We start from the raw sequence: 26,864 nt of genomic DNA, 5'->3' as shown, positions 1-26,864 counted from the left end.
TAGACTATTCTATCAGACACTGTCATAAATAGCGCGTGATCAAGTTAACACTTTATGGAGAAGAACGATGTTTATTCAAATGAAAGAAAACCACACTATGGAACTATTTGTTATCATCCTGTAATCATTATGGCCTTTACGGTCGGTATGACAAATTTAATAGTCTGACCACAAACATATCATATATCTACATTGCCATAACGCATAATACGAAACCCCTTTTACACTGAAGCCTCATTCCTTGTATTAGACAAAGGGCTACAATAATGAAGCTTTTTTTGATATTTACTCATATAACCGTTTGGTGCTGGATGTGGTTTTTGGGTACTTCATGCATACCGCTTTATTTTTAACAATTGACTTTTAAGTATATGGTTTTGATGCTTCTGATAAGGTGTTACTCCTTAGAACACGAGTATTGCAATATCTACATAATTGGTATATATGAATTTTGTATCCATGAAAAAAAGTTTAAACATATGTACAAATATCTGGAATCCAATAAATAAGTGGACAAATTAAAAATATAAAACAGGATATTATGTGTACCTTCAGAATTCAAACCTTACATTGTTCTGTAAAATAATCTGAAAATGTATTTTTTCAAAATTATACTCATTTTCATTGGGGTAGGGGTAGCGATTTTCTTTTCAAAATCAATTTAATTATTTCAAAAAGGTCGAATATTAGCTATTAATCTACTGATAATTTGCCTCATCATTCACTGTCACAACCATTTATATCAAGGACATTTATACTAGTGATTCCTATAATAAAATTTAAAATATAGTGATGAATTCAGTTGTGCGGGACATGTTTGTTTATTCAACGAATAAAACCTGAATGTAATTCAAATTATCTACTGCATCATGTGTAAACGTATTAATTTTCGCGGTGTACTAATTTTCGTTATTTTCTCGGTGGGGATGAAAGCAAGGAAAAAAAAAAGTACTCGCGACATTGACTTGTCACTTGACATAATCCGCTAAAATTAGGAATCGCTAAAATTAATACGTTTACAGTTATCGTTTTAGAAAGTGTTTGATGTAAGTAATAAATAGGTCTAAGTAGCTTTACAGGATTACTTCAGACGTAAATTAGGTAGTCCGCAGTCCGACAGTTCTGCTCTTCCATCTTATGAAAAATAAAGCAAAATTTCGATAGACCATTGGACTACCATGGACATTTTTTAGGAGTCTATACCGTGTATACTCTTTTGCTACTTTTAAAAATGTTTTCAGTATTTTATGTTCTCTCGTCGCTTGTGAGTAATCAAGGGAACCTTGATTCTAGCGGAAATCAAAAGAAGAATGTATTCCAGGGACATGCAAAATAGTCAAGTTCAACAAAGAACATAAAATAACCACAATAATACATTCAAAGTAACAAAAATAAATAATTACATTCTTTTAATTTACGCAAGAATCTTGGTTCTCTTGATTACTCATTCAAACTAGACACATTCAAGTTAAGCACGTATTGACCTGAGCAACAAAGACATCTTATATTCAGCAAATGAAACATCGTCGTTAAATAACGATATCCTATGAGCTATATATGTTAGTGTTAACGTCCGGAAAATATTTTGTGGTTTACAACAAAGTGTCCATCAGTAACTGCATTTTTGTGCTTGCATTCGCAGACATTATATAACATCAAATAATTATGTAACATGTGTCAACTCGTACTTTGGCGTAAACACTGTAACATTTTATAAGACTTTTTTTATGTTAGCATTTCGGTATTAAGATAGATTGTTTAGGGTTTAACGTCCTATTGCAGATATTCATGGATTTCATCACGAAAACAATCGAACAGACTTTTCTTTGTACTGCGCCGTTTATTATCCTAGCTCACATAAGCAACGGCAATCAGGTAACCATACCTTTCTACTTTGACATGTTATTCTAGACAGTCGTCACTCTATTTACTTGAAAAGCACGATCATGGGGGCAAAGGAGTAAATGCCATTTTTAAAGTCTTTGGTGTAACTCGGACTATGATCTAATCCACGACCTTCCGTTCTCTGTTACCCTGAGAACACCAAGGTGGTATTTCGATATAAAAGTGTAGACAAGGGAACCAAGGTTATAGTGGTAATCACAAGAATGTAATCCAGGGACGAAGACCAGACATGGAACTGACATACACAACAAAGAACATAAAGTAACTAAAATCATACATACAAAGTAACAAAAGCAAATAAGCAACTTGGACTCCACTAAAAACTAGGAGCATGGACCAGGTGCACCGGTAAGGTAAAAATAGATTTAAATATTAATGTACACTACAACACATTTCTGGTAATAAATAAAGTATCATATAAACGAAATGATAAATAAATAAAAATGAAAAATGAAAAGACAATGTTCTTTACGTTACGATATTTTTCAGGGAGCGACAAAATTTAAAAATCTTAAACAAATGTAAAAAAAAAAGCATTGATGTATAAAAGGGAGATAATCAACCCAAAGTATCATATGCTGTGTCGTCTCATTAAGTAGTTCGTAGAGTACAGAGTTCAACATAAATAAATAGAGAATAGGACGCAAATAAATTCGACACCGTTTTATTAAAGAATAATGTTGATGAAACCTTTTTGTTGTCGCCATGTCTCGGCATAACAGATATGAAGCATTGGAAATGACAGTATCTCTTTTACAATCGTTTTGTATTAGTCGTTATATGATTATATGATTTTACGTTATGTCTAGAAACTATAGAGCATGGGCAATGCTGTTCCGTAAATGTGTATATATCATGACAATTGTACGTTTTTAAATCAATCGTGTGTCTTTGTGTCTTTTTGTGATGCCAGACATCAATAATAGTGATTGTTTTTTTAAAAGAAAAAGAACTGAATTTTGTTATTATTAATTCAATTATTATTATGCACATGTATAAGCGATTGGTAAAGCGTTGAAGGATTTTCTGCTTTTATGCGTTTTGACATGAAATCTTTCCACAGACGAAGATCAAACTTTAAAAGTTCTAGTTTTGGAGAGCTGAACAGAAATCATGATAGGGGCAAACCAAGGTAAGATATTACGCTATTTTTGTCTTTTTTTAATAATACTGTGATAAGTAAAATAGATTATTTTGTGGTCATTTATTTATTTACTGTAACTTACCACTTACTCTACCGGTGCACTTGGTCCATGCTCACAGATTTTAGTGGAGTCCGAGTTGCTCATTTGTTTTTGTTACTTTGTATGTATGATTTTAGTTACTTTGTTGTGTATGTCGGTTTTCCATGTCTAGTCTTTGTACTTAGATTACATTTGTTTGATTACCGCTATTACCTTGGTTCCCTTGATTACTCTTTCATGTAGGTGGAAAAATAGAAACATGTTTAATGTCGTTCAGCGAGGTGTAATTTCTTTTGCAAGTATGAATATTGAAAAAGTTTTGCAAGTATAAAAATTAAACGATTAAGTGTCAGTCTATACGAATCAGGCAGTGGATGAAACATGGTATAAATAAGCCTACCAATTTTGAAAGTGTATTTTGACTTTTTGTATCATCAGTATTAAGGCAAACATAGAAAATTTCCATATCATTTTGGTAAACTGAGTTACATTTGTATTGAAATGCACTGAGAATTGATATTTCAAGGGCAGATAACTCTGTTGTAAACCTCTCTTTTCTAAAATTCTATTGAAAAAATTAAGAGCAAATCCAGTGATGCAAAGAGCAAATAAATAAACATAATAGTTTGGTTTTCTCATCTATTTATAGCTCAAATTCCGGATCGATTTTGGGGGAAATAATTTGATCTTGATCGTATTTTTCAAATCGCGGACTACGGACAAATCGATTCCAGAACAATGTACCGAAATTGTTTATATAAAATATGCTATGTTGCCTTAAGACAATCGACTATTAAGGAATTATTTGGAAATATATGGATCACACCAAAACTTGTTCTGAGACGGTATCATAAGACAGAAATTATGGACGTGATATCTTAGGAAATACAAATGCTAAAAGATCTTTTTTGCATTTTAACAAATTTGTAGTTGATTAAAAAAACTGATGATGTTAACATTGCGTATCTGCACTATACAAGTTCAGGAATTTTGTTTCAGATGTATAAGATTGTTCCTCCAAACAATCAAAATGTTACTGTGTGTGGGATAAGATAATAATCAAGCTGTAAACAGTGTCTGAAGTTCTGAATTAACTCTACGCACTACAGTCATGCCTCTCAGAAAATGCAAAAATCTTGCAAAGTCAGAAAAAAATGAATGTTTTACACGGCGTTATCCGAATGTCAAATGCTCCATGTTTTTATTGCAGTCCGTCCGGGTTGCTCATTTGCTTTTGTTACTTTGTTGTGTGATTTTAGTTACTTCATGTTCTTTGTTGTGTATGTCTATTTTTCTTGTCTGGACTTTTTTTCCCTGGATTACATTCTTTTGATAACCGCTATAACCTTGGTTCCCTTGATTATTCATTCAAAATAATCGGTTTGCTCAATAAAACAAATCTTCCAGAAAGCTAGCTACAAATTGAATTTTAATGAACTACATCTTTCATGTACACTCTTAAAAGAAGAGATAATGGAAAACCATAAAATCTTGACTATCCTCTTTCCCTTTCTCTTCCAAAGATGATGATCTACTGTCTGTGTACTGGATTCCTTACCTTCACAAGAATACAAACGAGCAAAACTAAATAGCTGGATCTATAAAATGCACCACCGAACCGCTTTTAAAATTAATAACTTCTTTACTAACAGCTGTAAAAGGAGGTCTCCGGTCCTACCATGCCACTTGTTAATCTGGTAGTGATATCAGTTCAATGTTGATCCTGAAAAATTCGAGAGATCTTTAAATTCAAGATTATCATCGTAATACAATAGCATTAAATACTATGATTTGTCAACTCTTTAAACTTCCATTCCTCATACGTAGTAAAAATCCGGACTCAAAACATCACACCGTTGTTTCCTCAAAAGAGACGGTACACCTAGATGCAGATATTTAGTACTTGGTAGAGATTCTTCATTGTTTGTAAAACGATTCTTAATCATATTTCAAATATATGGATTACCAATGGGAACATATTGTGCTTCTTTCCTCGTAGACCTATTCATTCACTCTTATGAGGCTGACTTTATGGCTGATCTAACCCAAAGGAAGAAACATCGTCCAGCCAGAGCCTTCAATATAAGTTTCCGCCATATAGATGAAGTATTATCGTTAAACAATCCTAGGTTTGGGGATTTTATACATTGCATTTGACCCAATGAACTTGAGAAAAAGAATACTGCAGACACTGTCAGCCTCATATTTTGACCTACACTTAGAGATCGATGGCAAACGAACTCTGTTGACAAAAACTATATGACAATCGCAATTACTTCCCATTCATCTGTGGCAACATTCCTTCGGCATCTGAGGATGGAGTTTTCATTTTACAACTCCTACGTTATGCCTGAGCTTGCCGTAATTACGCAGACTTTTGTACCGCGCTAAACGTCTTACAGTTATGCTTCTTGAACAAGGTTATGTTGCAACAAGATTGAACTCATCACTACAGAAGTTTTATGGTCGTCATCATGAATCGTTACAGATTTTCCATATGCACCATGAGAACCGATTTGTTCAGTGTGTCGTAGTTTTCCTTTTCTCTTTCGTCTACTTTTGACTTGACTTTTTATGAGCGGTTCGAGGTGTGTTTCTAGAAAAGTAGAAAATATATATTAGTTTATCATACAAATAGCAGTGATTTATCGAAAGTTTCCTGAGTAAAAAAATTCTATAATGCACAATGTGTCATGAATAAGGCAATTCCATTTTCGGACTTTTTTCCCACTTAAACTTCACAACGCGAAACTCAAAACGCCGATCACAAATTTCAAACTTTATATTGAAAAATCAAAATATAATTACTCGTGCCAGGAAAGCTTGAAGAATTAACTCTCGCGCGAGACAAGTTCCGCACGCACACTCTTTAAATCTAGGCGTTTTATCGGCACTCCTGATCATATTAATTAGTTATTCACTCTTTCCAATTAATTATCCCATCAATACCCTACAAGTACTTATGCAATCAACTTTTAGACTTCTCTGCATCGAAAACAACAAGCCACTTTGTTTTTATCAGTACATTTGCTCTTTGAGAACTGTTACAACTGAATAAGTTGAATCTGAATAACTCAATACCTTCTCAACGCAAATTTCTTCCCATCCCCTCAAAGGAAATAACTTGATACATTAGTCTCATAGTTTCGCATAAGTATAAAAAAAACAAAACGAATGTTGATTACATATTTTTGGGACTTTTATGTGACAATCCAAAGTATTATTTAATTTTTCTTTACAATCAATCGAAACATTTAAAGTGATTTAAATCGGAACGTGTACTTTAAAGGATTGTTAATACCATGATACTAGATGTACAAGTACTGTCTGTGTTGAAAAGGAGACATAGAGTACATTTGAGCCTTACAAGATTAGACTAGATATGAATAATCTGATGTAATTTTTTTCAGCATTTTGTAGATCTGTTGATAATTCGTATTTGCTTAAATTAAAAGTAAGAAAAATATATTAACTGATTGATCATTTTCCGTCTTGAATCTAAACGGTTACTTTAACAATTTATTATTAAAGCATTTTTGCGTTTATATGCACATCATTTAATCGAAATTGGTCATTTGGTCTGCGGAGAAAGTTGCTTTATACTATAAATTTTGGTTTTCTTGATTAAGACACCGATTATTGTATTTTGATATTTAATATGACAGCATACACATCAACTGAGTGATTGACCTTCAAATATAGTTGACGCATAAGAAATATGCCTTATCTATACCTCACGAGGCAGGAAAAATACCATATTACGTAGTTATGTGCAGTAAATGAAGATAAATTTGGTGTCAAAGCAATCTCGATACGAGTCATTTACTATCCAGAATCTGATGAATGTCTGATTTTGTATTAATAACGTTATTTTTGTCTGTCCGGACGTCAGTAGTGGTCAAACGTATTATCAAAATAAGTCACAGCTGCTCAGTTGACATCAAGATATTGGGATTTAACTTAGAAAAGATAGTGGTTCATCAACCTCAAGTATTGGGTTCAAACAAACCCAGTAAGATGCAAATGATTTTTGTGATGGTGCAAATGTTGAAAGTGCTAAATTTCATGGATTTTTCTATATGTTGTCTTTTGTTTGTGGCTCTAATTCATTGATTTACCCTTCTGCAATCAAATAGGGGTTTAAATAATTCAATTGAAAAGTATTTAAAAAAACAAAATAAATAAATAAATAAAAACAAAACAAAACAAAAACAACAACAACTATGGCAATTTTTTGCTGTTATTTCCAACTGCTAGGAATATTTTTCCTAAAAAATAGACCATAATAAGTGCACAAACACAATTCATTAAAGCAACTTAACATGTATTTCCAGACATTTGTAAATATGTGCAATTATCCCCGATTATCTCCTCCTTCCAGTGATTGTGTAAGTCCAAGATCTAAAAAATCGTCAATGAAAAAGTAAAGAAAAAAACATTGAATACACCGTTAGAGCTTCTTCAATAAAGACGTATGTACATGGTGTATATAGTGGGTATACAAATAGACCGACAGACATACCTACAGACATACCGGCTAAGGCTGTTGAAAGACGGTGTATTCATCACGAAATCTTAGGAATGCCGAACCACCATTAAGATTGCATTAATCAATTTTGGTTTCAAATGAAAAGCATCAATTTTACCTGTTCGTCAAATTCACAATCATTAAAATTATTCTGATAAAATAATATTGAATAAATGCAAATAAAAAAAAAAAAAAAAATACAAATTTGTCTGAACCATGGCACTGAAAGTTAACTGTACTTAATCAATGCTGCTGCGTGTAGTCGATAGAGTCGAATAGTCAAATAAATAGCATAGCACTTTTATGAAGATCAAATATAAAGTTATGGAAACGAATTCATAATTTGCGTTTTTACTGAAAGTGTTGTACGTATAAAATTTCATAGAAAATATGATCAAGACCTGGGAAAATCAACAGCTAGTGTCGGCAAAAGTATTTATATAATATCGGACGACAAATGATGATGAACTAAATATTGAGTAACTGAGGAGTAACTGATTCAGATGGGAGTTTTGATATTGAATTTTCATACGTTTTTGTCATATTGTCCTCTGCCAGACACCATTGTGAAATCATTCTATTGCCTTAAACTCGTCCGCCGCATTGTTGAAATTATCCAAATGATTATAACTAATGTGTTCATTTTTTGTTAGTGAGTGATCACATCTTCTAAACTGACCAGTCTAACGAAAGAAGAAAAGACGTGACAATGCTAACGGCTAACTGATCTTATATCATACTTCATTTATTGGATTACTATATGGCAGACATTCGAATCCTTTATAGAGTGTGGTAATAGTACTAGTGAATGTGTTGGAAATATTTCGTTCAATGAAAAATAATTATACTTGAATATATAAAGAAAAGCTAAAACAATGCAGTCTCCAGTAAAGAGATATGAATTCAGGAGTTCTAGTTTTGACGAAGAAACTAAACGTAAAAGAAGGTAGGTTTCCTCACGGGTAAAATTGTAATTAGAAATTTGTTATACAGTTTAATGAGTTTGGTTCTTTCTACGTTTGATGGTTTCTTTTCTTATGTATAAAAGACCGAATAAGAAATGTAATAAAAATGTGCCGATTTATTGCAAGCGTTACAATCGGAGCTTAGACTGAACACGTGAATATATATGTGAAATCAAAACTAAAAAAAAAGATAAAAAAAAAAATAAATGAAATAAAATAAATAAAAGCTAACATTGCCTTATAATTTAATGGCTTTTATCAAACAACATTTTATTGTAACATACAATTCAAAACCCATAAAAGGGAATCATGTCTTATATTAAACACAGAGCTACGATTTCGTACATGTTGAAGCTCATTTGAGATACATTGAAATAACTCTTCAGTGCTGAATTTGACTTTTTATTTCTTTATTTTTAAATACTTCCTGAATCTTTTTTGTTTCTAATGATGATGATGATGAAATGCTACTCCTTGAAACAGGTGTACAGTATACCGCTTTTGACATATCTATATAATTGGTATTTTATACATGTAACTAATATTTACTAAGAGAGTTTCCTTTTTATCTCCTTTTTTATTATTTGATGTTTTAAGTACCAGTCCACAAAGCATTCAGATGCTGCCAACGGTAAAGTGATTTATGGAATATAAAAACCCACCAAACAAACGTGAAATCTACATATGCACTATTGTACAGAACGATAATCATTTCTGTATTTAAATCTGCACATTTGAGAAAAACTTATATTCATTTCCCACTAAAATCAACCAAATCAGACAAAATCAAGAACGATAACTCTTGCAAAGTGCGTTTTTTATGTACAATCCATGTAATTTTTATCTCAAAAGCAAATGAAAACAACCAAATGAATAGCTACGACTTATTACGCGGTCTGTTACTGAACAAAACAAAAATAAAATAAAACTGAATTCAATGGGTTATTGGCATGCATGACTCACTTTCTGTCTGATACTTAGAAAGACTGTTACTTCCTACTTTTCCACTTTATGTTCGTCAAATATTATAAGACTTATATTATAAATGTATCCAAAACACGGTTATGATAAGGAAAAAGAAAATTGAAAAAAAAAATAAAAAAATAAAAAAATAAAAAGTAAATAAAATAAATAAACAAAATAAACAAAAAGAAGTTTAAAAAGTAAAAAAATAATAAAGTAATACAATTGATGTTTTATGCCTTTCATAGTTGTTAAGTGCAGTTATGAATATTGCAACAACTTCCAGAAGTCATGATTATACATGTATTATAATTTTACTGTGTTTTAGTATAAATAGAAGATACTTTTCCAAAGCTACATGTAACTGCCTAATATATATATACATATATATATATATATATATATATATATATATATATATATATATATATATATATATATATATATATATATATATATATATATATATACAAAAAAATAAATTTACTTTTCGCGATTTTATTTTTCCAAGTTTGTTCGAAAGAGTAATCAAGGGAACCACGATTCAAGCGGAAATCAAAATAATATAATTCTGGGACAAAGACCAGACATGGAAAACATACAATCACATCAAAGAACAAAAAGTAACTAAAATAGTACATACAAAGTAACAAAAGTAAATATGCAACCCGGACTGGCAGCATGGACCAGGTGCATCGGTAGGATACTTGTCTTGTTCGAAATTAGGGACAAGCTGATACATGTATTGAGGATAAACCCTTATAGGCCACAAGTGGGGAAGAGATGCTAAAAACACACGTCGTATGGTAATTAAAATTTAATTTAAAATTAAAAAATGTAAGAATTTCAGTATACAGTCAGAAAACAGTAAATTAATTGGAAATTAAAACGATATACGAATTCGGCACATATGAAATAAAAAAAAAAACAAGCAAAAACGCTCGACGGAGGCTCGCATTTAACCCCTATTTGCAACCTTACACGTGTATTTTTTCAAGCAATACACTACATGTATTATTGTTTAAAAAACAGGTTTACTTAACTTATAACTTTTAGATATGAAAACACTCATGTAATATCTTGATTATGCGACCGTAAACAATGCAACAAATTAATAGTTATCTTATGCAGAGTTAAAATCGTAATGACAATATTTCGTAATGATTTATGATCTAATTCAACACCATAATCAACAATGTGTTTCTATTTTGATTTTCCTAGAAGAGAAAACGGTAATTTGAGACGAAATTTCAAATATTCTGAATATTACATTGGTGATGGAATTGTGAGCATGTGAATATGAATTTTTAAATGTATTAAATGTTTGTCAGATGAATTGAGTATTATTTAAGTTACTAATGTCATTTAATGTTTTTAGATATTCACTTTATATAGATGTTTTTAAATATTTTGCATGAAAACCTCACGATTAAATTTACATTTGGTAAACTGTCAACGATAGAAACCACATTGATACAAATGAAAAAAAAAATAGAAAAACGAAGACTAGCGCAAAAAGCAGCCATAACAAACATGTTAAGCACTAAGCAAGGACCATTTTACAAATTTAAACATGGAAACATAAATTAAAATAACCATTGTTTGTGCAATATGGCTGAATACTACATAGTGTTAGAAAATTCACAAATAATACTACGAGAAATTCATTAGGATGGTACGCCTTACAAATCTTTTTTTCATTGTTGCTTGATTTTGTCCAATCATTGCAGGAAGTAACTTGTAGATTAAGTGTAAGTGGTTGTCAGAATCACGCAAAATGCTATGAAAATGCAAAATCACTCAAAGATGTTTTCTCTGAAAAGACCATTATTTGTTCTTTGCATCACTAGCTTTGCTCAGGAATTTTTCAGTAGACTGTTAGAAAGAGTAATCAAGGGAACCAACTTTATAGCGGTAATCAAAAGAATGTAATCCAGGGACAAAGACCAGACATGGAAAGCAGACATACACAACAAAAAACATAAAGTAACTAAAATCATACATAAAAAGTAACAAAAGTAAATGAGCAACTCGGACTCCACTAAAAACTGGGAGCATGGACCAGGTGCACCGGTAGGGTAAGCGTCCTCTGCTTTTCTAGAAACACCCGCCGAGTTGCTCATAAAAAGTCGAGTCCGGAATAGACAAACGAGGAAAGGAAAACTATGACCCGTTGAATAAATTAGTTTTCATGGTGCTGATGGATACACCATAACGATCCACGAGTTCATGATGACGACCATAAAATTTCTGTAGTGATAACTTCAATCTTGTAGCAACATAACCCTTTTCCAGAAGCCTATTTATTAGAGTTCTAGCGCGATACAAAAAGTCTGCGTAGTTTCGGCAAGCTCTGGCATAACGTATGAGTTGTGATATGAACACTCCATACGCAGGAGCCGAAGGGATGTTGCCACAGATGAAAGGAAAGTTGACAATTCTGAATGAAAAGTCATCACGTTTGTCGTAAAGTTTGGTCAATAGTTTTCCTTTACCATCGATTTCTAAGTGTAGGTCAAGATATGAGGCTGACTTCACAGTGTCTGTAATATCCTTTATCCTTTTATGATATTTTTGACAGAGTTATCTGCCCATGAAATGTTCATTCAGAAAATTTCAATGAAATTATAACTCAATGCACCAACATGAAAAGGAATATAATGTCTGTTTTCCTTGATTCTGATGGTGCAAATAGCCAAATTACACTATCAAAAAAAGATTGTTTTTTATACCATGTTTTACCCTCTGCCTGGTTCTTACAGAGACTGACACTTAAAGTCTCGACATTGAAAACGATTGCCATTTAGCTTTATATGGTTTCCAAAATAACGTAAAAAAAAAGTGAATTTGTATGAGAAAACATCTTCAAGATCACCAAAAAGAACGTAAGGAACACCAAAAGAAAGTCTGGAACATCAAACGAACGCAAGGAACACCATCAGAACGACATTTTCAGCAAAAGACGAAAAAGGACGTACAATCAAACGAACGACCCCAATTTAAAAGCGTACTTACCTGTTCCGAAAGTATGGACAGTATATATGTGTATTAAATTGTTTTGTCTTCGTGATTAGATATATATTTTTTTTGTTTTTATTAACTTCATAAAGTCATGTTGAACATTCAGAAATTTAACATATTCATGAATACTGGAAGTAGTATTGCAGATTTACGTATCGTCATTATAGTTAGCAAGATTTGCTTCATACTGTTAAAATAAGTCATCTTAAGTAAATCATATATATAATGAGAATGGATATGGTAAATATGTCAAGAAGACTACAACCCATCCAGGATGAAATGTCAGCTCAAGGCCACCCTTAGGTCTTCAATGAACGACACGGAAATCATATAAACTGGCATATCTAACAGAAAACTCAAGTAACAATAACATATGAGAAATATATATTTGATATATTTGATCATAGGTGTAAATGATCGTATAAAATGAATGATTGTGTAGAAATTAATTGAATAAATTAAAAATTATTAAAAGAAATTCCGATTAGCCGCGGAAGAGCTATTTTCGTTATTTACCAAATTTAATGGTTTCCAAAAATAATATAAGTGTTTTCATGAACTTTGTGAATTTAAACTTCCACAACATTTTGACAAAAAGTTATGAACAATATTGCAAATACACACACTATTGAAATATTTACACACACTATTGCAATATTTATATGAGTGCTATAATGTTCTTTTTTATATATTCATTAGAATCTTGTTTATTGTTATTTGAAATGCCATCTGAATTTGTCATTTTAAATATTAAATGGATATCTAAAACCAAAAGTGATGTCATGTGTGATTTGAGGAATGTAGAAATTTGCTTCCTATTTTCATTCATTTTGAAAAATCATTCGCACTTTTTCACTGACTTATATTTACCTTTTCCCTTCATATATTTTTGTACATTAAAAAAGACTGAAAATATGGTCCTTAGTTAATCAAATTAGATTGGAAAAAACAATCCGTTTGTATCTAGTTTTGTGTAGATGAACAAACATAAAATGAAAAAAAGAGGACCACTCTAAAGCAATGTTCTGTATCAAACGTTTAATATGTGTATCTCTGTAAAAAAAAAAAAAAAAATTAAAAAAAGTTAAACTTTTTCTCCAGAAATAAACTTTTGTTCAGTTTTTTGTCGATGATTTTACCAACATTGTGCGTTGGCAATTTGGATCTACCTGCCTGTGATGCAATATATCGGAAATAATTAACCGTAAAGGGAAAAGGAGTGATGGTGCAACATAGAACCTGGTTTATCTCACAATTTCCATTGGTAATGCTGTAAAAGGTCAGGACCGTCTCAGTAGAAAGTAACTATTACGTTTTGTCTTGATGTTGCAATAAATCTTGAAACTCGTGGATCATCCAGGCGTATTGACCTGCACCATGAGAACTGATTTGTTGAACGTGTCATAATTTTCCTTTCGTCAGTCGTCTACATTGGACTTGACTTTTTATGAGCAGGTGTTTCTAGAAAAGCAAATGAAACTTACCCTACCAGTGCATCTGATCCATGCTCCCAGTTATTAGTGAAGTCCGAGTTGCTCATTTACTTTTGTTACTTTGTATGCATTATTTTGGTTATTTTATGCACTTTGTTGTGTGTCTGTTTTCCATGTCTGGTATTTGTCCCTAGATTACATTCTTTTAATTTCCGCTAAAATCTTGGTTCCCTTGATTACTCGTTTGGTATTCCTTTTGACAATTGCAAGAAGTGTCTTTTTGTTCGGTAATGTTTGTGATACCCTTTATTTAGTACATATTCATTTAATGTAACTGAAAATGAAAATATACAAGAGATTTATATATTTCCCCTAAGAGCTCAAGTATTACTGCGATGATTCCGTAACGATTTATAATCTGACTGAAAACCGCAATCTAGACTTTGTTGCTATTCTGATCATTCCCTGATGGGCAAGAGACAAATTAACATCAGATATTTCCATTGTCTCCACACTTCGTTAATGAAAGTTTGAACTAATAGAACGTTGGGAAACTGACGTGTTTGCTGTAAGTATGCTCCAAGGATGCAACTCATGAAATTATATAATTTTGTTGTCGTAAAAATTAATGTGATTTAAGATTTTGTTAGAAATAAAAGCAATGAAAAGGTGAACAATTATAAAATCAAAATCAGTGTTTAAAATAGGAATTCAATTATTTTCCCATGAAATGTAATCTTTCAACGTTCGTGAATCTAAAATACAAACGTAAAAAATTATGATTTTATATATTTTTTTCCAACCCGATTGTATTAGGTATTGTATAAGCATTGATATAAACCAGTAATGAGAGCTTAATAAATGACATGCACTACATGTACTTGTATCGGGTAGACTTTCCATTTCATTGGGAATACGGATCTTATTACGGAAATCGAAAGTAAGAATGTGAATAATCAAATTTATCGAAAATTATCGCACATTATCAAAATCAAACGTCGCGTAAAATCATTCACGTATCCCCGACTTTGAAAGATACTTTTGGCTTCTGAGAGTGTCGACTGCATTTACGAGCGACAGAAGCTGTTTCAGATCTTAATATGACTTGGCATGAAAAATTGTTTGAAAGTTTCACTGCTAGAGGAAGACATTATATATATTTAAATACGAAATACAGTAAAGAAATTGTACTTTGTACAAAATTAATACTCTTTTAAATAAGAAACTAATAGTTCAACTGTTTCTGGTCATGAAAACCTACAGTAATTTTATGAGGAATGGGTCTTTTTTTATGGAAAATGGGAATTCTCTACTGTAAACCGCGAAATATTTGCGGGTCTTGTTTTTTTTTCTTTCTTTTTGGCGGTTTCTGCTATTAATTTGCTTTCACACAGTTTATTAATTCGCAATCGTTCATCAAGTTACTGTAATGTTTTTCGAAGAAAATGTATTCGAGTTTTATTTTTGCGTTATGAATAGTTAAAATAAAACTGCCTCGAACATTTCACGGTTGACAATATGCGGAGTGGGTATTTACCTATGGAAAATGAGATTTCTCTATAGGAAATGAGATTTCTCTATAGGAAATGAGATTTCTCTATAGGAAATGGGAGTTCTTTATAGGAAATTGGGATGGGGACAATAGAATTAGTGAATAAGGACGGTTTATTTTTAAATGGTAAAATTTACACTATTTCAGAGCTGTATAAACATTGTCCAAACGACAAAAATATTTATCCAGCAACAGGTAGAATTGCAAGTATCTTGCACTAAGATATACCTTTACTGACAACCACATCTTCTGATAGTCAAGTTACGACGTCACATTGCCTTTAATTTACATATCGACAGGTGTTAAGTTTTATTTTTTAGCAGACAATACGTTTTGTACAATTTCAATAGAAATATGTTTGTCATCCTGGTAAATCATGATGATTGTACATTTATATTAACTATATACATAAAAAAAAACAAAAAATTGAGGTCAATAATGGACCCTTTCCCTATATACGTAAAGGAAAAGTGATCATTAGTATATACATTCATTGTTACTGTAATGCGTATTTTACAAAAAAAGTATCATCTGTCAAATATTAAACGACAGGTCGTCGGTAGTAAAATTGGCATTTGCGATATAGTTCTTTGGTGGCAGTAATAAGTATCAAAGAGCAGTTTCATAAAGCATGAGCAATATTCGTGATTTTTAAAGCACTCAACGTTCTAATCCGAAAGGGGTTACTAAAAGCACAACAGTTTCTTTTAAATTCTGAAATATTAAAAAACAAATCCAACATTACATAGATATACAAGTGACCACAACCTTGATATGATATTAGCTACTACATCTTAAATTAGGAAGAAAGCAATGAAGCCTTCCATTTTCCTGAAGATATAATAACAAAAAATACGCTAAAATATTATAGTATATAGGAGGCCATTCAGTCAAAAACAAGAATATTGCCTTTTTTACTGACATGAAGTATGGTAAAAAAGGAGAATGAAAAATGCCAATTTTAGTAACGTCAATAGTTTATGCCATTTTGAATGGTCTTTGAACTAAAACATGTTCACGTATCCAAGATATAACACTTAAGTCGATAATTTCACATCATGTCCGACCGTTCAAATCAGCTGTTGGTACTTATACTCCTTTCGTCTCGAATCATGCAAATCTGCAAAATGTGATACATCTAAAAGAGGCCACATTTTTTGTTATTAAGTTGCTATATTGGTTTATATAATGAAATGAATAATTATTCATTCCGATCTGTTTACTCTTAGGGGATAATTCACATTGAAAATCAAACAGTTTCTATTGTGTTTTATTGTCTCTTGCAGAGTTATCTCCTTAAATTATGAATTTTACAGTACAATCTTTATAATTTTTATCTTCTTATAGCACAGGTCATATGTCAATGTCTGTTTACTATAACAATTTGAACACAATATCAAAAATAAAAATAAGTAGTCTTTCCAACCATGAATCATATTTTAATAATAAGACATGAATGAAACTTACTAATTCGTTCGATGTTGCACATTGATTAAGTTGTTACCTCGTTCCCTTTACAAGCAAATTTTAGAAAATGTGTGTATGAAAAAGAAAAAAAAACCTTACTCTTTCTTATTCTTTAAAAAATGATTTAATGCCTTATGATTATAAATTCATTTTGAAATATTTCAGGAGACCAATTAGTGTTACCCTACCATTTTGTTTGTGTATGGTATTAGGATTTGACATAATAGTTCAATTCAACGGGTTTATAGTTGCAGTAATTTTGTGCTATTGTCAGCCGCTGTTTTATTTATTTAGTCTTTGTCTGATTTCAAACATGTAATATCATTTTGTCAATCACTTTGATTTACGATATGATATATTTGTTTCCTTTACCTTTTCTATTTTAACTTACAGGGGCGGATCCAGGATTTGAGTTTGGGGGGGGTGTTAATTGAATTAAATGCTGTGCAAAGCAAGGCAAAAAATATTATGGGGTGAAACTTGTGGTGAAAAATTTTTTTCTTACCGATTGAAGGGGGGGCGTACGCCCGGTACGCCAGTCCTTAGATCCGCGCCTGAACTTATACAAACCGTTTGTATTCGCTAGCCAATAGGTACCATTCAGTAATAAGTCATATTGAAGCAATAACGTGTATGTCCTTATAACACGTCTTTGTACCCACGATTTAAAGGTGAGTTTCCGTAACTATGGTATTATCTTTCATTTGATCTTGCAAATAAATGGAAACATCGATTTTACTACTGTGTTTATTAAACAATGATGACAGTAACTCTAATGTAATGTTACAAAATGATTGCTTCTCAATTCAGTGGAAATGATCTGGTTTATGGCTGAGAGAACAAGACAATTCATGATTATGTAGATACAATATTGGACAGTAAATGAAGACAAATTATGTGTCAAAACAGTTCGCTGAATTGTTCGTAATTGAAATGATAGGGAGTAACTCATATTCGTAATTGGTATCAAGAAACAATTGGCATCATGTCATACTGAAAAAAAAAAGAAATATGTAATTACGTAAGCTCGGCTTCTTGTAATTATTTCATTAGTGACAGAATAGCAGGTGCTTCATTTTAGATAATGACAGTATATATTTAACAAGGTGCTGGCCCCAAATGAGAACACCACAATTGATTAACCTAGTGTTAAAAACTGTGATACTGGACTTTATTGTGGAAAGAATGCTATTCATATAAACTAAATCTGCATAGGTGTTGATGCGTGGTGCCAAACAACAATATAAGTCACATAAATATATTATATTGGAAGAGAAAAAAGTTTTCAAACCAAAATGATTTCATCTCAAAGAAAGAAATTTGAATTGAGGAGTTCTAGTTTTGATGAACAACCCAGACAAAGGTAGGAACAATATGATGAATTTGATGTAAGCTTGTCTGTACGTCAAACTTTAAATATTTATTATTTGCTTATTTGCTTATGATAATGTTTATTAATTACGTAAACTTTAAAGATATTGTACCAGTTAAGTATTAGGTCAATACTCAAAAATGTTTTGTGAAGCCCATGCCTATACTTTCTGTCTTCACGGGATTTGTTTTATCTATATGTTTTGTCTATTTATTTTTGTCAAGTATGTGGCTTTGGTTTCAAAATAACCTTCCAATTTTCTATATGTGGTCTCTTTGCCTTCAGTATGGATTTTTTTTAAATGTAAAATTGAAGTTTCTGGCGAAAAAATGTTCCAAAATTAAACAGCCGTTATATTCGAGTGTTAGTAAGTTAGCGTGTATGTTTTTGAACATACTACAATGCTTTCTGAATACTGCTTAAAGAACAAGGGTTTAACTCAATCGAGTTTAAAATTGTAAGAGGACTCCGAGTATGAATTCGATAATAATTTATTAACAAAAGTGTATCATTATCTTCAAAGTAGGTCAAAGGGAGAATAGTCTCGCTGTGATTTGGCTTTTTGTATGGAAGAAACAATAATTGACAAACACACAAAAAAGTACATATTTCATGAAAAAGGAGATTTTCCTTAACGAAGTCTGTTCATGTCATTTATTGAAAGGAAATAAAAAAAATGGATATTGTCTTATCTTATTATGCTGAAGATCGCTAGAGCAAAATTATACACATTATAAACTACGAATAAAAAATAATAATACGTATTTTGTGAAAAAATACAACAGAATACTGAAGGAATTAACGAGTTAGTGGTCGCTGCTGCTAAAGAATCTACTCACCAAAAATTTACTTTTACCTACTCGTTTAATTATAGCAACATATTAAGATGCATTTGTAATTTTATGTTTTATTTTGTTTTTATTTTCACAAGTTTCTTATTGCTTTTTTTTTGTTGGATTATGGTAGCAATATCGGTTTTTCTCAGATGTGAACTTTATATGAAGAAATGAAAATTTAACAGACAAATATTAATGTAATAACTTAAATACCAAAAGGATTAAATATTGTCAGTAGCCAAAAAAGAATAGTTATAAGGAAAATTCCTATAACACATGTCAGTATTAGGTTAGAAAACATCTGCAATGGTCCTGACATTGTGTATGTATATCGTTTCAGATTCATGTGTTCACGTTTACGCTATTATTTTGGATTTTGACTGTTGTATTTGCTGACATTTGAAACAGGCATATGTAGGTATAACCAGCTTTTATACATCGCTTATCCTGCTCATAAGTCATGATGAACGTTTAACAAAATAACTCTTTTAACATTTAAACAATGGAGCTTATATAACCATTAATCTGTTAACTGAAACCAATGGCAAGAATTCATGTACCCTTATAATTCTGGGGAATAATAATGTTCATTTGTACCATTGTTTTTTTTTATAGGATCGATATTGATATGACCGCTTTTGTTGACGGATCATTGATCTGTGATAAAGTACTTGGTCTCTTTGCTCATTAGTAGACGCTAGGCTTGCACAATCAAATTTACGAAGACTGAAGTCGAAACGCTGATTTAGGTCATAATCCTGTTAGAATAAATTTTAAAATTCAAACCTTGTTTGGGACTGAAATGATTTAATATTGTAACTTTATTAAAGCATCATTAGAACACGGAAGTCACGTGTGAAAAAAAAAATGATCGAATGCGAGTTGAATAGAAAGATAGAATTCCTGCGCTTTAACCACAAAAAGTTATCATACACTATACTGTCTTATGCATAAAGCATACAAAGCCATAAGTATTTCATTTCTGGAAATCTGTGGTAGTGTTGAATGTTTCTAGAAGAACCCTTACTATGTATACATGTTGTACATTTCATCAGCCGATGAATTAATTGCGTCGTCCTTTTAGATTTTTTCAAAAAAGACAAAAAGAAAGAAAGAAAGAAAGAACAATTTAATCCTCGTGTTCAGATTCATTTACTATCATTCTTATAAATTTGCGTACCAGTAAGTACGAGATGCTTAACCTGCTCTGCAATTACATCGTAAAATTCTACGAACGAACGATATGAATGTCAGTTTAATGTTTGTCTACATTACTGCCTTAGGAATTCAATTAACTATCAACTTGTCTAGAAAAAAAGTGTTATGGTGTTTCTTAATGCTAGAATTCAGAGTTTTTTTTCAATAGGGTTTATTCAATTGATTTTGTAAATTAACATCAACTCGACTTCATGTTGCAATATTTTTTTCCGATGGCAGATGATCTGAAAAAAAAAGATTAAACAATGCTATCACTAAAGTCACTATTTGTTTTTGTTATTTCTAAAAACATTTCATGATGTTTTGTGTTATCAGATGTATAAAATTGATTAAAAAAAATGTTGTGTTTTAAACTTGGACTGTATCTCTCCACCTAAAATATCGGGGGACGAAGTGTGATCCCTTTTTCTGGTAATCTCCAAATATCGAGATAGTGCTTAAATGTTGCCCCGAATACCAAAATAATCCTTGAAACTGGCACTTGGTTTGCATCTATAATTATTCTTTTGAGTATATATATTTATCCATCTTTTTGTCAAGCATTCCAAAGATTTTAAAGTGTCCAAAACAATTCATGTAACTGTTATTCTTGCACGACATCCAAGTATCGGTTGGAATTCAGTGTCTGTCCAGTACTGCTTTTTTGTCTGACTCAGGTCAAAGTTCAATAGAGGTGTTGGGCAATATATTGTTGTAGTTGCCGTTATGATGAGTAAATGTTTGACTTATGACGTTTCTTTCAAACGAAAGGTTTGGCAAATTCTTTTTTCTTTGTTTGAATATTAAGTTTATAACATCGACATGGCTGTTCATTCATTCTACACTCTTATTTTATTTTTGTTGTTGTTGTTGTTGTTGTTGTTTCGATGTTGAAAGATAGATAGGTCAATGGTCAATAGACATTATAAAAAAAACGAAATTCAAATATATCGGAACCTTAGAAACCATATCCTTTTTGGACTTTCAAATTTGTTCGGTTAAAGGAGCTAGACGTAGGGTATGGGACTTAACTCTTGAAATCAGTGATATGTTTGTATCATATTCAATTTCACCAAAGCCTTCAAGCTTTCATTTGAAACAGAATGGAAACAGTTCAAGTTACGTTGATGCTTACATGAGATTGATGTAAAATACTGAATACAAACGTTCCAATCTTTTGTAAGAGTTGTGTCCCTTACCCTATGTCTACCTCCTTAAACATGTAATCGCTTTACCCATGATAACAATTTCTTAAAATTGACATTAAGGGACCAAAAAAAGTGTCTGGTTTATACAGGTTTTGGATTATTCATGATACGGTTATTTGTTTTGTCAATGCCTCTTGTACACGTTTCAATTGGTTTTTGTTGAGTCTGAATTCAAAGTTATGTCAATCCGAGTTTCATTTCGTGTGCTTTGTGGCTGCTTTAACTTTCTATTTTTATTTCTTTTTTTTTCATCCCCAATCGTTTCATGATTGTTGACTATTTAGGATTGTTGCTTGAACCGTAGTTATCTTTCTTGCACTTTCAACGTCAAATATATTTTGAATACCGAATTAAATATATTACTGAACCAATTCTATTTAAACATATCAACAAAAACAAAAACAAAAACAAAAAACAAAAAAGCGGTGTATTTTGATATATATGTTACTAAATGTACATGATCGTATTACCTACGATTAAGATTCCTCAGAGCTATATTGAACTTAATTTCTTAATGGCATTTAAATAACCTTAAAATATGTTTACAATGATACAATGAAACATCAAATCTTATAAGAGGAAAAGAAAAATCTACATTGTTACCGTTTCATAATTTTCCTTTTCTAATTTTCTATCCAGAACTTAGCGTTTAATCACTCTCTCGGCGGGTATTTCCAGGAAACCCGAGGCCGTTTAATTTACCCTTTCGGTGCATCTTGTCCGTGCTCCAAATTGTAATGGAGTCAAAGTTGCTTATCTTATGTAATATCTTATCTTTGTACGTCTTCTTTGTTGTATGTGCCTGTTTGCCCGTCTAGCCTTTATCCTTGGATTCTATCGGTTTTTTTTCTGCTCGAATCTTGATTCCCTTGATTGTTCTATCTTAAAACACTTTATACCTTACTCAAAAGCTCATTGTTAGTTATATTTACTACAAAAACTTCAGAATCATTAAAGCTATAGAAATCAATCACAAATAAATAATATCATTTTATCTCTCCAAGAAATTTTTCTCAATTATAACCTTAAAAGAAACTCTGATATTCTCTCTATAACTTCATCTAGGATGGATTTTAGATCAAAATTTCACCAAGCATGGTAAGAGAGGTTTCAATGTACAGAAGTTATATATAATCATTTAAAATTATAATTCATAATTCTCTTATTCTGTTATTCGCTTACAGCTTGAATACCTAGATTAAGTCTGTTTATCCTTAGGTGCAAGCCTTCAAAACACAAACAACACAGTATATGAAATACCTGAAATAACACGTACAAAGAAACAAAAACACCGTGGACTCCCCAAAAAACCAGGAGGATATTAAACCTTGTACAAGTCAAATGCGACACAAATAACTAAATTGGATTAATTGAATCCAAACAAAATCTAGTTGAAAGGCCTAATGTAAAGTCATCAGGTATCAATTGACTTGTAAATACATAAACATCGGTAATACATTAATAGGAAAAGAAATTATTTTCAAAACACATCTGAGTGATCTCCCTTTTGCCATTATTATCGACTCAAGATATATAAATAAACGTAAGTTGAAGACAAATCATCAAAGCAATTTACTAGATAATATTAAAATAATAAAAGTATCTGTGTATTAAAATCAAAATTATTTCTTCAAACTAAACTTATTTTTAAAGGATTGTTGTGTTGTGAATAAAATGGTTCTTTAAAAAGAATATGAATTCCTGATTAATATCTGACTCTATAAACGGAACCCATATTGTTTCCATTTATTTATATGATTACTTGATGACAAAAGCTTATAACCCAGATGATTCGAGGCATTCAGAGTCAGGAATTATTTGTACAATTAGCACCTGCTCCAAAGCCGATAAGAGTATATTCTTCTCTTTCAATCTAAAATTATTGTTGCTATTTTTGTTCAACTATAGTATAATATATCGCGACACTATTGAATTAATTTTGTATTTCTTTTCATAAACTAGCAAGTCGATTTACTCTTGCACTGTATAGATAAAGAGAGTTCAGCCTCGATCCAATTAAAGATAAGAAAAACAAAATACTAATGGTCTGTCATATGTATGGGCCTAAATGTCGGCTTTTGTAAGGAACTTTGGGATGTCATTTTTCTTAAATGTTTTTTGGTCGAACATTCCGGTATTGATAAGCTTATCACGTCATTTTCGTAGACAATCGGTGCCATGTTTTGACCATCAGTATCTCTGAAAAAGCCAAGATTCGATTTGTATTTAATCATCGAAGCTAGTTAATGATCAAGCATTTCTTCTTTGTTTTTCTATTTTAAACGATAAAGAGAAAAAAATAGGAATTTGCAACAATAGGTAAACTGTAAGTAAATCATAAGTTCTTTAAGGACGTTGAAATATACCTAATTTATTTTTGAATGGTGATTCTCGCACTTCTTCATGATTAAATGGAAACATTTATAGTAGTTAGAATGAAAGAAATATAATTACCAAAACAATAAACCTCTGACCAGGTTTATGATAACGCAACCAGGTTAATGGTAACGCAACAACTAGAATCCCATGAGTACTATAAATAACCATCAATTGATCAAGTCGCGCAAACTGATTCCAAATATAGACTTTTATTCATTTTTTCTGCGAAATATTGGCTTGGTAATTGAAATAAAATGATTTACGGATTGGTTTTTAAGCTTATTGGACATAAATATCGGACTTCGAAGTATAACAGCTTTTATGCCGAATGACAGAGCTATTGTTATAGATTAATTTGTTGAACTGAACTGATACTATTTTGCAGTAATCATAACAGCACGATCATGTTAGTGTTGTAGACAGTCTTATCATCCCATATGTAGGTAGTCTTAAGTGGCATTTTTCGAATAATGCAAATTTTGTAATCTGTGATAACCTCCTCCCCAAAAAAGTCTACAGTTTTTTTGTTTTTTTTTAATTTTATGACTAAATGATGAAATACATAATAAGTCATTTCAATCTCTCTGCTTTTAAGAGATTATTTACGTTACAAATTCATAAATTTCAATTGTATTTCAGTGTCATTTACAGGTTATCTCCATTAACTATCAATTATATTGTACATTCTTTATAATTTATATCTCCTATGAATATAGGTGATATGAAAAGCCACAATTTCTGTTAACTATAACATTTAAAACAATATATCAAATATAAAAATATGTAGGCTTTCTGAACATGAATCCAGTTTTGCATGATTCTTAGCTGGAGTGCTACTAAATATAAGGGAAAAATGTATTAATTAACGTACGCTCGTCCTAGTATGACGTAATTGATATATTTTTGTTATCCTGACAACATTGCACATTTATGAGTTGTGAAGACCATATCGCATTTATTGCTTTTAAACCATATATTAAGGCAATGGAAAGGAAATTAAAACTGAAATAAATACAACTGTCCTTTTTCTATTTCATCTCTCAGGTTGTCCGAAAAAATATTTGTATATCTCTTCATTGCACAAGGCTTATATGATCAAATATTTCATCTACTGATACAGCAATCCACAGGAAGGCATGTCACAGAACCAAACAATGTAATTCTGATACAAATCCGTTTATATAATCTGTGCACCTTTAGGTCGTTCTAAAAGCTCACGAGAGCGTATGATATTGTTAATAAAAACATGCCTATAAATATAAATTACTCCCTTCCCTCTCTTCCTTACTTCCTTAAGGGCACCGACTGATTTTTTTTAATACCAATATTTGTGATATAATCCAACGTGAATTGGGAATACACAATATACAAATGACATACAAAATATATGGTTGAGGACAACATAAATGCAAACAAAAATGTTTATTGAGAAATTGATTGAGTAGAAATAACTTGATCAATTGCTAAGGGTATTTCGTAAAAAAGGATATGTGGCATGGTTGCCAATGATACAGTCATCCACCAAATACCAAACAACAAACAATTAAACTTCTAAAGGTCACCATATAGTTTTCAATTATGGGCAAAGCCGATACCACCAGGCAAGATGTAAAAAACCCAAAACTAAAAAATATAAAATTATTCATAAAAGACATAAATCGACCCAATCGAAAAAAAAAACCCGAAAAACGAATAAAAATGAACATAAAAAAACGACGATAATCATAGGACTACAGGTACATGGCTTGAGATGGGCACATACAGTATATGTGCAGGATTAAACATGTTTGTGAATACTCAACTATCCTCTACCCTGATACAGTGGTGGGGTATACAATAATAAATGACTTTTTTATATTTCACATTTTCCCTCAAATGTGCATTAATTTTGTCATGGATCCTGATTGAAAAAGGAAAAGCCTTTTTTTCTTGTCTCACATAAATATGTTATAACAGGAACCGACTTTATGAATTTTAATGGTATTTTTAAGAAATAGTTTGATATTAAGGGTTATGGCCATATGACCTCAAATTCGACAAATCTTTAAAAATGTCATTTTTTTTTCTAAATAAGTTATAAGCAATTAACGCGTTGTTTATTTTATAACAAACATGCCATCAATTCTTAGCTTATTATTCATATTCATGTTCGTTTTACGACGTGTAATATAATCAAAATTGAATTATCAGAACGTGCCATTTCCATTTTATGAATGGTTTCTTGTTTTAAATTTAATGATTGTACTAGCAATATTTTGTTTCCATGGTGATATTTTTGCACTTGTGCAGCCATATAACGTTTCCAAAATACAATAAATAATCTTGCCAATGTTTCAAGATACTAGATATCGAAATAATTGTATGCTTCAATCAAATCAATTCTTACTTTTCATAGTAAATCATTAGAATTCTTTCTGCATTTGAACAAACCAGAAGTTGGCAAGTTCGAAGGCAGTCGTGTATTATTCTCTAATTAGGTGACTTGTGTTAGAAATGCATCGAAAGAAACCGCATTGAAGATATAAAAAAAAAATAAGGTTTTAGATAAAACAGAGAGCAACTTGTTTCGCTATGGGAAGTGAAACAAGTAATTGTTAGTCTCCTCCATTGAAGCTTATTTAAAGAAAAGTATATATGTTAAGCCGATTTTTTCCATTAAAGGATGGTTTGGTTTCATTGTAGCTGTGAACAAAGAAGTTCTATTACAGCATTCAATCTTATAGTTCTGTTATAAACCTCAATTTACATGAAACCATTAGAAACTGGCAATACATTGATTACTTATGGTTTTACCTTATGTGGCAGGCATTTCATGTATTTTAGGACGTTTGACCAATCAAACAGACCTTGCTTT

General features: G+C 31.3%; 1 protein-coding gene and 1 long non-coding RNA gene across 4 annotated transcripts in view; both read left to right on the top strand.

Annotated features, from left to right (window-relative positions):
- Positions 1 to 26,864, top strand: part of LOC148612156 (GTPase-activating Rap/Ran-GAP domain-like protein 3) — a 216,886-nt gene that overhangs the window by 67,834 nt on the left and 122,188 nt on the right. Inside the window, exon 1 of one of the 3 annotated variants that reach the window (XM_088593329.1) lies at positions 18,105 to 18,381. The exons of the other annotated variants lie outside the window; for them this stretch is intronic. Coding sequence (XP_088449455.1) covers positions 18,314 to 18,381 — 68 coding nt within the window. The 5' untranslated portion in view covers positions 18,105 to 18,313. Of the gene's footprint in view, positions 1 to 18,104; positions 18,382 to 26,864 lie in introns of those variants that run through there. 3 annotated transcript variants of the gene reach the window in all.
- On the top strand, positions 2,764 to 9,949 carry LOC148612157 (uncharacterized). Its single transcript, XR_015924340.1, has 2 exons — positions 2,764 to 3,037; positions 8,271 to 9,949. It is a non-coding gene; the product is annotated as an uncharacterized LOC148612157 (long non-coding RNA).

This window comes from Perna viridis, chromosome 7 (assembly GCF_037379345.1).
Source record: "Perna viridis isolate PV_CMFRI_1.1 ecotype Kerala chromosome 7, ASM3737934v1, whole genome shotgun sequence".
NCBI classification, from domain to species: domain Eukaryota; kingdom Metazoa; phylum Mollusca; class Bivalvia; order Mytilida; family Mytilidae; genus Perna; species Perna viridis.
Note: the sequence above shows the minus strand (reverse complement) of the source record. Positions and strands in the feature narration are given on the sequence as shown.